The sequence below is a fragment of the Rhopalosiphum maidis genome, chromosome 2, assembly GCF_003676215.2.
Source record: "Rhopalosiphum maidis isolate BTI-1 chromosome 2, ASM367621v3, whole genome shotgun sequence".
NCBI lineage: Eukaryota > Metazoa > Arthropoda > Insecta > Hemiptera > Aphididae > Rhopalosiphum > Rhopalosiphum maidis.
Window position 1 is genome coordinate 24120655 of NC_040878.1, and position 15523 is coordinate 24136177.

General features: G+C 25.2%; 2 protein-coding genes across 2 annotated transcripts in view; both read right to left on the bottom strand.

The window, feature by feature from the left end:
• LOC113551142 overlaps nt 1–10268 on the bottom strand; it is a 119393-nt gene extending 109125 nt beyond the window's left edge. Inside the window, exon 1 of the mRNA XM_026953190.1 lies at nt 10149–10268. Coding sequence (XP_026808991.1) covers nt 10149–10268 — 120 coding nt within the window. The remainder of the gene's footprint in view (nt 1–10148) is intronic.
• Nucleotides 10269–14258: 3990 nt separating this feature from the next.
• Nucleotides 14259–14815, bottom strand: LOC113551143. The gene is made up of 2 exons (XM_026953191.1): nt 14624–14815; nt 14259–14552 (listed from the first exon to the last, which is right to left on the bottom strand). Exons 1-2 carry the CDS (start codon nt 14813–14815, stop codon nt 14259–14261), a joined length of 486 nt encoding a protein of 161 aa, XP_026808992.1.
• Nucleotides 14816–15523: the final 708 nt, after the last annotated feature.

A 15523-nucleotide genomic window follows, 5' to 3' on the forward strand; every position in this document is an offset into this window, starting at 1 on the left:
TAACGTTGTCAAAACGTTGTTAATTTAAATCGTTGCTATCAAGATCGATTGATCGTGGCAAAATAAAAATAAATAACAGTTTGATCATGAATATTTTTTTTGTTGTCCGTTGATGTATTTTATAACTATAAATAATATGTAGTATTTGACACCTGGGGCTTACTGCTCTCTTAATGAAGATAAATTGTATTTTAATGAAATAAACAAAGTGGTGTTATGCTATATAATATAAGTATATGTGTGCGCTGGTAACAACATATTATTATCAAATATCCTAATAAAATAATTAACATTTTTATTGACACTAGTTTTGTCATTTATTCAACGATTGTCATAATATTAACAATACAGATTCTAGATGCTAAGGCCGTCTATACATATTTCTAAAACGATTACAATTGCAGCCTCGTAAAATGTTTTAATTAAAGTTTTCGTTTGAATATAAACATTTTTGAGTTCTTGCGAATAATATAAAATGTACTTTTTTGTATTAATTTCAATCGTTTTTTTTTTTACAAAGGTCTTATAGATTATTGTCTTACTAGAAGAACATAATAAAGCTATTATCTAAATATTTATTTATTTGTGTTATATACGAATTGAGTTACTTAGATATGTATACATGAGAGATTAAGTCGGGTTCCAATTTATAGTAAATTTGCATATTCAATATAAAACAAAATGTACAATATATTTGTTATAGTTTATTTTATTTGTATATTTAATTAAAATGTTATCAGAATACTAATTTAAGGTATCAATAATAAAAAGATAGTAAATATCCAATTTATTATTATAGCGAGAAATATTGTTGTTTGGAGTTATATAAACCATCAAGGCAATAACCCTCATAACAATTAAAACTTAACAATAAATGTGGTTTTTGTTCTTAATTATTTTTATGCAATCATTATTATTACTATGAAATTACTTTTTATATTAAAAAACTTCTAATTAAATAGGTACACGCGAATATATTTTCAATTATTCTTATATTTTAATATTTTGTAGTTTTAAGAAAAGGCAGGTTAAAAAAATATAGTTTATTAAAATATAATACAGCTGTTACTATTGTGCTTTCTCAAATTATAAAGTAAAGATACATTTTTATTGTGACCAATCATAAACAATATAATAACTAAATCGAAAAAACTTTATTTTCTAATTATAAAGATGACATAATAGGTATATTATACATTTACACTACATTACCTATGTAATATACCTATTGTTTGAAAAAGTATAAAACGTTATTTTAAATTATAAATTTTACTTAACAAAAACAGAAATTTAATAGCAGTCAAATTTGAAACTAAAAAAATAGAAAGTTTTTTGTTAATCCTTTTTAATAATTATAGATATTATATTTAATTTTAAAATCATCGGGATATAAAATCATTTTAAACTATTGAAAATATTCACAATAAGATATGCGTTAGACATTAAAATAAATATAATTATTAGTTTCCATACATTTATGTACTATAATAAAGTTGAAAGCAATAATTATGAAATAATAAGTTTAAATTTAAATTTAATTAAACACAAGTTGTTATGTTTATTTTAATATAAAATAGAATCAAAACAAAAAATTCTGAAAAGAATAAGTCTTGTTAAATTAATTTGGTCTAATATTTATTCTAATAAACACAAATATAAAAATATTTTCCAAATTATTAGAAAGCGCATAATTTGAATAATTGAATTTATAAAGATATACATTTGGTATTAATAATTAATAAATAAATAAGTCGTGGTTATTTTTATATTCATTAGTGAAATTGTGCGTCAATTGTAATAATATCAATTTTATTGCATGAGTAAAAATATTAATTTAATTTTTGAACACATTACTAATGTTAAAAGTTGCAATATTATATTTTAGTTGTTTTAGTTGTTTTAAAGTTTCAATAGCACACAAATGTTTATAAATATTTTAATGAATATAAATCAACGTGTTAAATAATTTTTACCTTTTAATTAAGCATTATACAAATATTGTTTTATAAGAATAATTTATTTTGAGTAACATAGGTATACCTAGATACTTCGTAATAAATATTTAAAATTATTCTAATTCAATCAAGTATTTTTTAGCATACATTGTCAAGATTTCCGAATCAATGTATTTGAATTTTGAATATTTTATTTTTAATGTTCAAGTTAAGAAAAAAAGCTGACAATTCAGTTAGAATATTATTGAATATTGTAAGAAAATAAAAGAAAAACTCCTTTGGAATAAGAAACTCGCAAGACCTTTGCAAAAGTAGGATAGAAGTCTTATTGTTACTTTTTAACCATTGTTGTTCAAAATGTAGTTTAACAGAGCTTAATATAAATAAAGCATGTAAAAAATCTCTTACGCAAGTGAAAGATGACATTTGTTTATTTAAATGTATCTAACGAATTTCCTTTAATGGAAATCGAAATAATAAAAACATAAGTCTAAGTAGTTTCCATGGTTAGTAGATTGGACCATCAATTTAAAAAATTAACATAACGAATTCACTCGTTACACTGACAACCTTTAAAACTACATTTTTATTGTTATGATTGTAAATCTACAATAATACAAAAATATAAAAACAAATATAAACTAAGCTCGACCGAGTTTTTTTACTCACGTATTTTATTATTGGGTAATCGTTTTAGTATTTGACCGAGAAAAAAATTGATATTATTACAAATCGATTTAAAATTAAATAAATATATCAATAAGCTTTATAATTTAGTTTTCATAAAAAATCGCAATTTTAAGTGAAAGTAGGAAAGTGGGTACCACTTTATTGTAAATTAGGTGTACACAGGACAGCGCAGGTCACCATAGGTTAGGTTTAAATTTGAATCTATGATATATCATTATTATTATTATATATGAAAAAAAATGTTGAATGGTGACGGTTTGTCAGTGATAATCATTTAATATATTTCATGATTTATTTATTATTATTTTTTTGATATAACTATTATAAGTATTTTTTTTTTACTTTTAGTACTATGGTACGTTGTTTAAAATGTAGTATAAAAAGATAATATATTAAAATTAATAAACATATTTTTAAAATTTCATAACGTAAAATTCAGTACAATTCACAATAAAATAATTATATAAATATATATAGAATTTTTAATTCCACGTAAATAATGTTTTTGATTTATAACAAAATAATAATTAACATCGTATTTTCGTTCAAATTTGATCTTTTCCAAGTGTCTATAAAAAAATATTGTGTTTGCTCTTATTAGATTTCATAGTTTCAGCATAAATTAATTATGATGGATATTATACTCCAATTTCAAACCATGGCTATAAAAGTTGAAGATTTTATATATTCTTACTACAAAATTCATGTAATTTGTAGGTAATCTTTGTGGTTTTGACAAGTTTTGCAAAAATTAAAAATAAAACTAAATAACAACTAGATTCAATTTACTACTAGAAACCACCCCCAAAGTTGAAAATTAAAGAATTTTTATTGTCACAAAAAACACACATCGTTGCAGTGAAGTAGATATACATTTATCGATCTGCTCGGAATTTAAATTTGTTTATAAATTTAAGTATCAAGTTATTTTTACCGATAATAAATCGGTATTTGCAAAAAAATATTGATAAATTAAATTCAAAACTTTCATGAAATTGTACGTTGTTTCATTTTACAAAAGTACATAATATCTGACACAACAATTAAATTTACAAAAGCTAACTTCATATTTAAAAATAACTTGTAAAGTACCTACCTACTGGAAATATTTCTCCACCTCTCGCTTCTGACAATGATATTATGCTAAGACAGCTAAGTATTATAGCGTATTTACTTCAGATTATTTGTCATCTCTGGGTATTAATAAAATATTCAAACGTCTCAAACAATATTATGATAATATAATATATTTCTATATAATGTGTCGGTATAATGTTACAATAAAAGTTATAAAAAACGCGGTATTAAAATGTAATCACACTGGTTGACCCTATATTATATGTAATAAATATTAATATCTACATCCATTATTAGTCGAAAAGGATTTAAGCATATCTTCTGAGATGAAAACTTAAGACTAAGCTCTAAAACGTTTAACACTTGTGACAAGGCAATACCTATACTACGTGTCTTGATAATTAATTTAAATCGCGGTATTAATAAGTTTATATTGGTAAATTATTCAGATAAGTTCCAAGCGATATCGGGTGACTTAATGGCACATTATGATATTTCCATAGGTGATATTATAATCGTCATCGTGTCCTAGTGATTATAAAACGCCGATAACTGTTGTATAGTTATACAACTGTCGATGTATTTCAGATTTTTTTTTTACCAATATTTACATCGTATGTACTCCGTATATCTCAATATCACAGCCTCGCGACATTGATTTTATTTATTTATTCGTCTAATAGCATATATACAAAGGAAACCTCTCAATTATCTGCGGAATATAGTAGCGTTGCAACGACGTATAAGGAAATTCCCACGTTAGGAGGCTAAAACTAGACAAAAAAAAAAAAAAAAACCATCTTCCGATTTCAAAACCGCTTAAAGGGATAACACATTGTCTGCCAGTAATACAGATTTCTCAGATAAGTTTTGAGACTTAAGATTTTCCTAACTTGTAGAAACCGATTTAAGGAACTCTAATGACATATACACGATATTATATGCGTAATCTGCAATGAGGATAATTCACCCGCGGGTAACCAAAAGTTACAATATAACGGTAATCAATTATCGGTTAGAGCGCCAATTAATTAAAAAGTTTCATACTAAAATTACAAAAGACACAAATATATCAACAATGGTTCGAAATAATATAGATAATAACAATATTAGGTGTTATATAATTTGATTTCGACGAGTTTAAAATGCTTCATATTTTATTCAGATTTTACTTTGTGAGGCGAGAAAAGGAAAACACGATTTGATTGCGTTTTGAGCTAATGCCAGACAGTGAAAAATTGAGTCTCGCAAATATATCTAATTATAACTCAGAAATTCCAAACATGATATATATATATATATATATTTATGTAAACACTATGTATATCTAATAAAGAGAAGATCTGATGTAAATATATTATTACTATTATACACTATATAATCTAATTTCCTATTTTACATAATAATAATAAATAATATGGAAGTCTGTAAACTCATCAACTGTATATAAAATTAGGTATCATATTATGTTTACATCATTTGATGTTAAAACATTTTGAGGTTATCAGTGGCGAATAGCGTATCTGAAACTAGTCTAAAAGTGGTGTAGTGAGAAGGAGAGTAATGGTGTAGTAATCGACCTTTTTCGCGTCTCAAATAACCAATTTCTCTTTTTTTTCTAACTTTAATATTCATATTTCATTTTTTAATTTAATGCTAATTTGAAAATATTATTATCCACCCATCAAATATTCCATCTTACTTTTTATATGTAACATAACACGAAAACTATGACTGTTATTGAATGGTGAAAATTATGGATAAAATAAAAACATCAAAAGCATTCATAACAAGATATCTCATGTTGACAAATAAAGTGGATAAGTATCTTTATGTATTATAAAAATGTCAGATTGCCGGAAAGAAAATTTTTCTATTTTCCGCGCCTTGTTTTTCCTCGATGACGTGTATTTTTTTCTCGGACTCGTGTATAAATTTTGACGTCGTTTCACTATAATCGACTTCGCGCAAGATAACTGCTTCGTCGTCGACATTGTTTCTGCCGTTTCAGCGTTTCATCCCACTGCAAAGACGGCAGCGGCGGACAAGTATCGTTTGCCTGCCATTTAATTGTTAACGGGCTACTCGTTTTGGCGACGACAACTGCATACGGTCCGTTTAATACTTCAAATAATTTGAAGTCAAGTGTTCTGACGCCGACAACTTAACATGAACAAAACGCTGACACTAATACGACCGGTGGTAATAACTCGCGTGTCTAAAATGTGAAATGTAATTATCGTCATCGTGTAATATTTTAGCAAATTAGAAGACAAAATATAAAAAAAATCATTTTGATGAAACACTAGTATTGACACTATGTAAATTAGGATAATTTTTGTCTTTTGATATTTTTGGCAAGATTATAAACAAAATATTAGGTGTAAACAACCAATTTATAATTGTATTAAAATTATACTACTAATGTAGTCATTCGAAATAATTCAAATGAAAATTTTGTTCCAGTCGTTTATATTATATACTCCCAATTATAAATGTTAATTATATTTTCAGTTTGTTGCCAACAAAAAATTAAAATATAAATAAATATATAAAGAACTTCCATCTTTTATTTCCGATAATAAATGAAGTTTGAACAAGTACCTACTAAGGTCTACAATCATTACTATTCTGACTTTTAACATTTCCAATAGTGTAATTTAAATATATCTATGTTTATTTTTTAATCAAATCAATATTTTCAATTAAGACAAATTTAATATAAGTACAGCTGCTATTTTTTTTTTCATTAAATGGAACTGTACTTACAATCTATACCAGAACTATAGTAATTAAATGTGATAATAATAGGTAATTAATGGTTTGAATGATTGAAATGTGTGAGTGGAAAAACCGTTTATCAACAGCACCTCCTATAATTTAGACTTTTTTTTTGATTATTATTCAAGAGTGTCTCGTGGCAATTTTTTTTCAAGACCCATCGATAGATTAAAAGGGATGGTGATTGATGACAACGAGAGATTAGAGGACTCGGTTTAAATGAAGTTTGAAAGGAGTTTTTTGTAGTTTTGAGTTACTAATTCGTTAAGTGTTGGTCCAATTATGTAGTGCATTATTGGTCAAATATCACGTGGTTGCACTCAAAAGCTGTTTTATAGGTCTTGTATTTGAAGATTTGGCTTGACCGTAAATACCGTAAGACCAAAGTGAATTATTGTTAATACTTATATATACCTAACATTTTGAAGTATTAATAATTGCAATAAGTAACAATTAATAAATTATACATAGATTTTTGGTTTACTTTTATAAATTAATTTTAAATAAAAATTTTAATTGAGAATCATATTTTACACTATATATTATATTGTAATTAAAAATTACATTAGTTAACAATTTTGCTGTTATTTAAAAATAACTCATAGAAACTCAAAGTTCTGTTTAGTATTTTTTGATCGGTAAATTAAAAGTAATGGACTTTTTCCGAGGCCTATATTTTAAGCGTGTATACTAAAAGCCACTTGAAAATCAGTTAGCTCTCAACCTACTCTGAACATTAAGACCGGAAAAAATCGCAAATATTTCAAGTGATACTTGACAAGCAGATAGTGAAAAATTATGTAGCACTTACGTAATTCACCTATAAATAAAAATATAGAATTTCAAAGTTACACACAAAACATATTCATAAAAAAAAAAAAAACCATAACACATTTATAATTTTACTACAAATATATATTACCTATAAATAAAGGCCATGTAATTTTCTATTTTAATTGCCTCAAGTAGACATTTTTCTAAAACATTAAACAATTCTATGAATAAGATAAAAATATCCAAAATACTATTAAAATTATATCATCATGTTTATAAAATAACAATATAAATATTTGGTGAGAAGGTAATAAAAGTATACTTACAGTAAATCTTCAGTATTACTTGTAATTATAACAAAAAAACAACATCGATTTTGACAAAATGTGGTGTGTAAATCCCGTTATTCTTTTTTTTTTTTGTTTACGATTATTTTGGTAAGTAGCCTCTGCATATTGAAAATTGTTTTACTTTTGATCTTTAAAAGTAGCAATTATATCCAATTTTCATTCAAATACCACTATCAAAATAGAGTATTAAATTATTTATATTATTACAAAAGTTTATTAAAAATAAAAAACAAATATGTACATCACTGTAAAGTCAATACATTCATAATTATTCCATTTAAAATCTAATATTTATTAACAGATAATTTCCTGAATCAGTAAACAGCGTGTAACTAACAATTGTGTTTTTGGACGATCGGTGTTGTTAGATTTGTGGACCTTCAATTAATCTTACCTTTAAATTTTATCATTAGTAAAAATATAGTGAGGTATATGACGTATTACCCATTATTGAGTTAGCATCCAGTGTGGGTTAACGACTAAAATCAAGAGCACCAAATGACGCAGCAATAAGTATTTTTTAATTTAATTTTAATTTTATATGATTTGCATGCTTTTGTAAAGGAAAGTAAAATATCTATAAATAAAAAAAATCATCCTAATAATGAATTATTAACAACAAACCATAATATTTGATTATCTCGAGTCTATAGTTGTTATTGTTTATTATTATTTAGCCATATCGGTCTATCTGTTAATAATAAATTATAAAATAATTCTGACAGGCAAAATGTAACGTAGGAAAGAACTATCCCAAGGTTTTGATTATATTTCTAAAAATAACTCAAAAATAATTTAGGTCTTACAATTCTATGACACCGGTTTTACAATCGTATGCTAAATGTGAAAATATATATTTTGATGTGTAGATGGATGGGATTTATGTGTATACAGTCTTTTAGATAATTTTAAAGTTTTAAGTGAATTCAGTAGACTAGTGAGTGTACCGATATTTTGTTGTATCAGTCTTTCATGCGTGTAATGACTGTAATAAATATTAAACTCTAATTTTGCATAACCGACATAGTAAAGCGATAAATATTATAAAAACTGAAGTGTATGTAATATGAGTTCGAGAATTTCACTCCCTAATATCAAAAAAAAATTGGTTTAAAAGTTCGAATAATTTTGAAAATATAATTTATTATTATATAAATAACTATAAAATTAAATTTAAAGAATAGTCTAAACGATTCCATGCATCTATATATTTTACGTTTAATTTAAATCTATTAAAATATTTATTACTTTACTACATAAATTGGATTGGTGTGTTTAAAATATCCTTAGTTTTTCCTTAAGGCAATGACAATAAATATCGTTATCTAAATGCACTTATTATACCAATGTATACATAAATTACATTAAAAACAGGTAAATATCGGCTTATAATTACATTATAAATATTTTCAAAGACAATTTGAAAAATAAGTTATGACAACAACATAAAATGTTTAATTGTATAAGACTAAAAATATTATAAAATGTATTATAATAATTAACATATATTATATGTATATAAATTATGACTAATATGGTATAAAAATCAGTTCACGTAGATATGCATATTAATAAATTAATATTGTGAAATATACTCGTAATTAAATGCTAATAGATTATAACTGCATTTTTTTTGTTAAGAATTTATGAGTGATTATAATTTTTCATGTAGACTGAAATGGCTTCAGTTTAAAAAAAAAAGGTCTCTAAAAAGGGTGGCGCCAAGTAGTCGGGCGTTACTTCAAAATTAATATCGGCCAACACACCACATCTAGCACTTAAAAACGATGATCGTTTAAGCAGATAATGAGTTTTTAACGGCCAAACCTCCCCTTTGAACCAAATTGATATATTCAGACACACTGTGTCTTATATTTTAGTCTTGTGACTTCTGAGATAATCACCGTAAAAATTATGTCCACTCAAGTATATTATGTGCACCTAACTAAACTAAACCAAATTTTAGGTTTTTAAATTTTAGTAATTAAATATGATTTTGATCCATTGTCTAAGTATTATTTTTCCGTCTGGGTGGGGTAAAATATCAAAAAAATAAATTATATCAACACTTCTAAAACAATCTGCTAAGCTAATTTAAATTATTAATAGAATAACGCCGCGAACATAACGCACATTATTCAACAATAATTTGTTGGTTACAAAGGATTATACTTTTTATCCAAACTCTGATTCGGAGTATACGAATCACTCGGTATTTTATAATACTCGTAATGTATAGAATATTATTTTTGGTTATTAATCAGAAAGAAAACCTGTTAAATCATAATATCACATAAATACAATAAAACATCATAATATTTAATGTTTGTGCGTGTAAAGTTGTCATACCTATTGAACACAATTTCACAACGCAGTCGTTGATTAATTTGGTGTAGTAAAAACAAATAACATCGAATACCCGTTGAATTAAACAAATCAATTGAAAACGGATTATGCACACCAGGTGTACAGTGTGTACACCCATTAAAAGATTATTATGTTATTTTATTAAAGTACATACCAATGTATTTTTGTCGTTTTGAAAAGCCCACCCATTTAACACCATTACCGTTGTTCCTAAATCACATCTATCGATCGTATACGTACAGAAGAGTACACCAACAACTTCATAAACGGCCATCATATCTCAGGCGCCTTATAATATTGCGTACTTTCGGTTATTTATATTTTATAATGTCTTCTGTGTGTACGCGAGTACAATATAATAATATTGTATATGCACAGTAACAGTAACGATCGGAACAGATCTATTTGTGCCGCTTCACAGCACACTTGTCGCCCAACCGTATACGTTCGTTTCGGACTTGTGACCTCCATTCCCGCCGTCGTCTTGACCTTATATGGTTGCAACCGCCGTTAACACTTCCCCAGTGTTTTCATTTTTTCCCCTCTCCGTTCGCAGTGGATATATATATATATATATATACGATACCAAAGTGCGGTTTGCGCGACCACAGTTATCTCGTGTAACCCCTCATCACCCCCCTTCAATAAATTCTAGAAGAAACAACGTCGTTGCAATGGGATGCTCTGGAAACGCTTTTATTGTTTCACTGTTTTATGGTTAATCGTTTGAAAATCAGTGTCTGTACTTTACGGTTTTATACGTACTTTTGAACGATAGTTTTTCGATGATAAAAACCTTTGTACTACACGTCATAACATATTGTCCGTGTTATTGATTGAAAACTGAATGATTTCACTATCTAATTATTCTAGAGTTGAATAAAATTGATAAATCAACGAAAAATACGTTCCAAAAACGAGTGGTTTTGACAAATTTTGATTAGATATTGATCCAAAACAAACCGTTGTGTAGATATTACATTATATTAAAAAATACTTTAATTGAGATTTAAAAATCTATTCCAATTGTCTTCTAGTATAATATTATACATTTAAACACGGATGTTCGTTTTTGTACGGATCTGTCTCGCGTCAATAATTAAACGAAAACCCATAATTATTACATTATACTTTTTGGAACCTTTGTTTTTTAAATTATTTTTAAAAACTTTCGGTTATTTTCAAGGAGATTATTGATACAAAAATTAAATTTTTAAAAGGTGGACAAGTAAATTTTGAGTGGGGACTGTAATAAATGTGTTAATTTGAATCAATGATAAAACATATTATTATAGTGTAAAATATTTACATAATTTTTAAACTACAAAATCATTTATAAATTTTCTTAATTTTGATGAATATGGACTTCACACGATTATAAAAGTAAGTTTTAATACATCTATTTTTAATAGTTTTAAACAATTATAATAATAACTTCTGAGAAATTCCGCGTTCAATGTTCTAGCTTTCACTACTATTTTCGGTACTACCTTTAATTACTCCCCCTTATTATTTTAAATCCCTCAAAGTATTAATTAGATTCACTTTTTAACAAACAACAATTTATTGGAGTACAATTTAAACGTTTTTAATGTTCCAAAAGATGATGGCTGACATACAAAATAAAAGTAAACCTACATGATACATTATTGTAAAATCAATACAATAATCTAAAATAATTAATATTAATTAAAAAAAACATATTCGCAGATTCTAAATTAAATTTGTATAAAATACTCTGCAATCGAAACAAACAGTTATAATTTATCACATAAGGTATGCAATTTCATAAGTTAATTAAATAGACAAAGACCAATAAACAATTCAAGGGTTGGTGGGTACCAATTACTTTTATTGCAATCATCATTAAACATAAAAAAAATCCAGTATCATCAATTCAATTAAATCAATATACTACCAATTTGCATACTAAATAATTAAAATATTATTTGTTTATGAACAATACAAGTTATATTTAAAATATTTTGTATACTTTTTTAATTAATTGAATTAATTACTGTTTATTAAATTTTTTTCTCTGAAGGCAAATATGTCTCTTTTTTTCTTAAATTTATTTTTATGGAAATATACTCCATTTGAATTACATGTTTTTTGTTTGTATTTTTATTGAACCATATAACTTTGGGATCGTGATCTGTTTGGAACGAATTCACTTGAAAACCTAATTTTATGGAAAATATTTTAATTTAAACTTATCAAGTTACAATTTAGGTTTATACACGGCTTACAATTATATTTTATAAAATAACGATGCAACGTTAAAATCGCGTTCTAAACCCAAAAAAATAGCAAAATACATATTAGATTTAACACGCAGTGCACGAAGATCCACGAAGTCGTAAATACAGTGTTAAGACAGTTACTACGTCTATTTATGATGGTTTCATGACAATTCATATTCAGCGACGACACCTAATTTAATTTTTTTTTTTTATCACACTGCCACTCAAAATTATTTTTATAATTCAATTTTCATAAAAAATATACACGTATTAAAAAATGTAGATTTTAAAATTTAATTTAAATTTAATACATTCATATTATCTGTTCTTATTCACTAACGATATTTACTCGAAACCTACACTGTACAGTTGAACTGTTATCTACTCGTCAGCTTTTTTTTTTTAAATATTTGAACACCGATTATTTGTAATGTAATTTATATTAATTTTTTTTATTATTATTGCTGTAACTATATGCGTTTTTAATATACATTTCGAGAATATATTATATTCTACTCCAATGATTGCATCTTTGCAGGTTGATTCTGTAGACTTTTACGATAATGTTTAAGATATTCAATTTAAATTCTCCGAATACAAATATATTGTGATCGGGTGATATATTTATTCAACTATTGAATTTGATGTATATAAACTTAAAGTCAAATAAATGGTTGGTGATTAAAACTTAAGGAAGTAAATAGAATTTAAATGAATTAAAATGGCTACGGTACAATCTATTGTGAAATAAATATTGAAAACCAATATTTAAATCAGTTTATTAGAAAAGGATTCAATTAGCAAATTTAAAGCAAAAATGGTCTATACAATATAGGTAACGTACTTTAGTCGTAATTGGAGCAAATTTAAGAGATCAATATAGGTCATTGAAAGAGTGTGAGAGTTTAAAGTTCGTTGTTTAACAGAAGTATTGCGGGTATACAGTAGTTATATATACATAATATTATACTATATTATACAACGTTGAAAGAAGTCTGGATGATATATGAATACTTTAACATGTAATCACATTGTTAATAATATTATTGTTACTATATATCATAGCTCGTATAACATATTATGATCCAAGTATAAGACATATTAAGTACAATTATACAATATTATGTTAGGTATTTAATGCATTGTTTATATTAAAATCATTGTGAGATTTTTCAGGGACGGAGCATTTGCTTTTAATTATCGAGACTCGAGAGTCAAGTATATTATAATAAGCTAAAAAAAAAATAATTACCAGACAACACAATGCACATTTCCAGAGCTTATAGCAGTCTACATTATTTGACTGTGGGACTAAAATGTTCACACATTTCTCTCATCATACTGAGATAGAAGGTAGTATTAATAGTTTTATATGTGAAGATGGAATTGTAATAAACTGAAATATATTATATTGGAATCGAATTTGTATATTTATTTTATATACTATTGGATTACGGTCTACAATTACGAACAAATACTTTAACAACTAAATATTTTCTAAGCTAATGATGCTCCGACAAATTTTTCCAAATAAATACTGTTCCAAAATAATATTTACCGACAGTTCAAATTTTTAAACGAATAATTTTTGAATTTATATGTATATTTCAAATAAAAATTTTTCCAAATACTTTTTTAAAACAATTTTTTACTAAATTATTACAATATTTTTGGATAAATACAATATAAAAAATATTTTTTGAATTTTTAAGTTTTTATCAATTACTTTCAAATAAAATACAGCTCTCACTCATCAACGAAATATCTTCCTCTTAATCACTCGCTCTATATTATTCTCTCTCTTATTTTTTAAGAATGGATATCTGATACTTTTTTGGAAATATTTAGTGGTATGAGAACTATTAAAGGACTATTAATCTAAACAATATGTTTATTGGATATTATTTGCAATGTAATATATTACCCATCCTATAGAAATATAAACTTAAGTTACAACAAATTGTTTTTGTTACGGGTGTGTATACTATTTATACTCCGTATGCTGTTAACATAAATATTAATTACAAGCAACAAGAGCATAATATGAATTTTAAAATTTTATCGGTATAACTCCATTTTTCTTTTTTCATGTTTTCCGATATATCTTTTTGTTCATCCTGAATGCATTGGAGTTGTGTAAGATTATGATAAAATATGATTTGTACCATTTTTAAATCATATATCACATCGGTTGAGTATTGTATTTCGTCTAAAATACGTATGGCTAATTCATTAATTCTTAAAAATTCTTGTAATTTTTGTTCGAAATGTGCTTTTTTGTCAGTTGGTGGCTTGAATTTTTTTATTTTAGACAACTGTTATAATAATACTATATTAGATAGATAAATCGTAAGATTACAATCATAATATATATATAATAGTCTACCTTATAAAACACCATGTTTTCCAATTTGTCAACAGTTTTGTAAATTTCATTTTCTTCAATTTCGCTTTGATTTGGCTTCAGAATATTTTTTTTATTCGATTTTGTTTTGGTTTGACAATGAATATTATTTCTTTGCCGAAGACAAAAGTACTTATTTCCAAATTTCTCAATAAATATTTTCTCTTCCGACATTAATGTTTTTCAACGTATGTTAAATTCAAAAAATTGTTTTTCATTTCATTAACAATAAATTTGAAATTTCAATACCATAAAGATAACTATTAGATAATATTATATTTATAAAAAAATAAACCAAATTGTTACTATAGCACATAATAAACAATATAATTTTCTTGCGATATTGTTGATCCTATTCATACATTCTATATAAAAGGGCATAAATAATACATTCTAATTATTTTTTTACATTTTAAAATTTAAAACTTCAATTAAATATCAAATATCAATATTTGTTATCATGTTTGTATGTATAATTAAGTAAGTATACAAATATTCGAAATTATGTAATTTGATAATCAGATTTTTTTTTCTGATAGTTTCAAATGAAGTCATTTAAAAAGATACATTTTATGGAAATTTCAAAAACATATTAAATAAAAAAATATATTTCATTTTAGCATCTTATTATTATTATCATTGATTGGTACATGATTTAAAGTTAAGATATTTGAATCTATATTGACCCCAAAAAGTCGAATAGAGAAATTAAACAGCTAGTTTTATATATTGCATATTTTTATGTTAGTGTATGCTTGTCTGCCTAGGTAGGCAGTTCTTAGGTACAAACAAATTGATTGCGAAGTTATATATATATAATATGTATATGTATTAAAATCTGTGTGTAGTTTATCAGTAATATTATAAAACAAGATGTTTGTG

Bases quoted from the DNA above. Each gene is read 5' to 3' on its own strand.
- LOC113551143 (XM_026953191.1), bottom strand. From the start codon at position 14,815: ATGTCGGAAGAGAAAATATTTATTGAGAAATTTGGAAATAAGTACTTT. The intron at 14,553-14,623 runs GTAGACTATTAT...TTATTATAACAG, and splicing joins AAAACATGGTGTTTTATAAG to TTGTCTAAAATAAAAAAATT.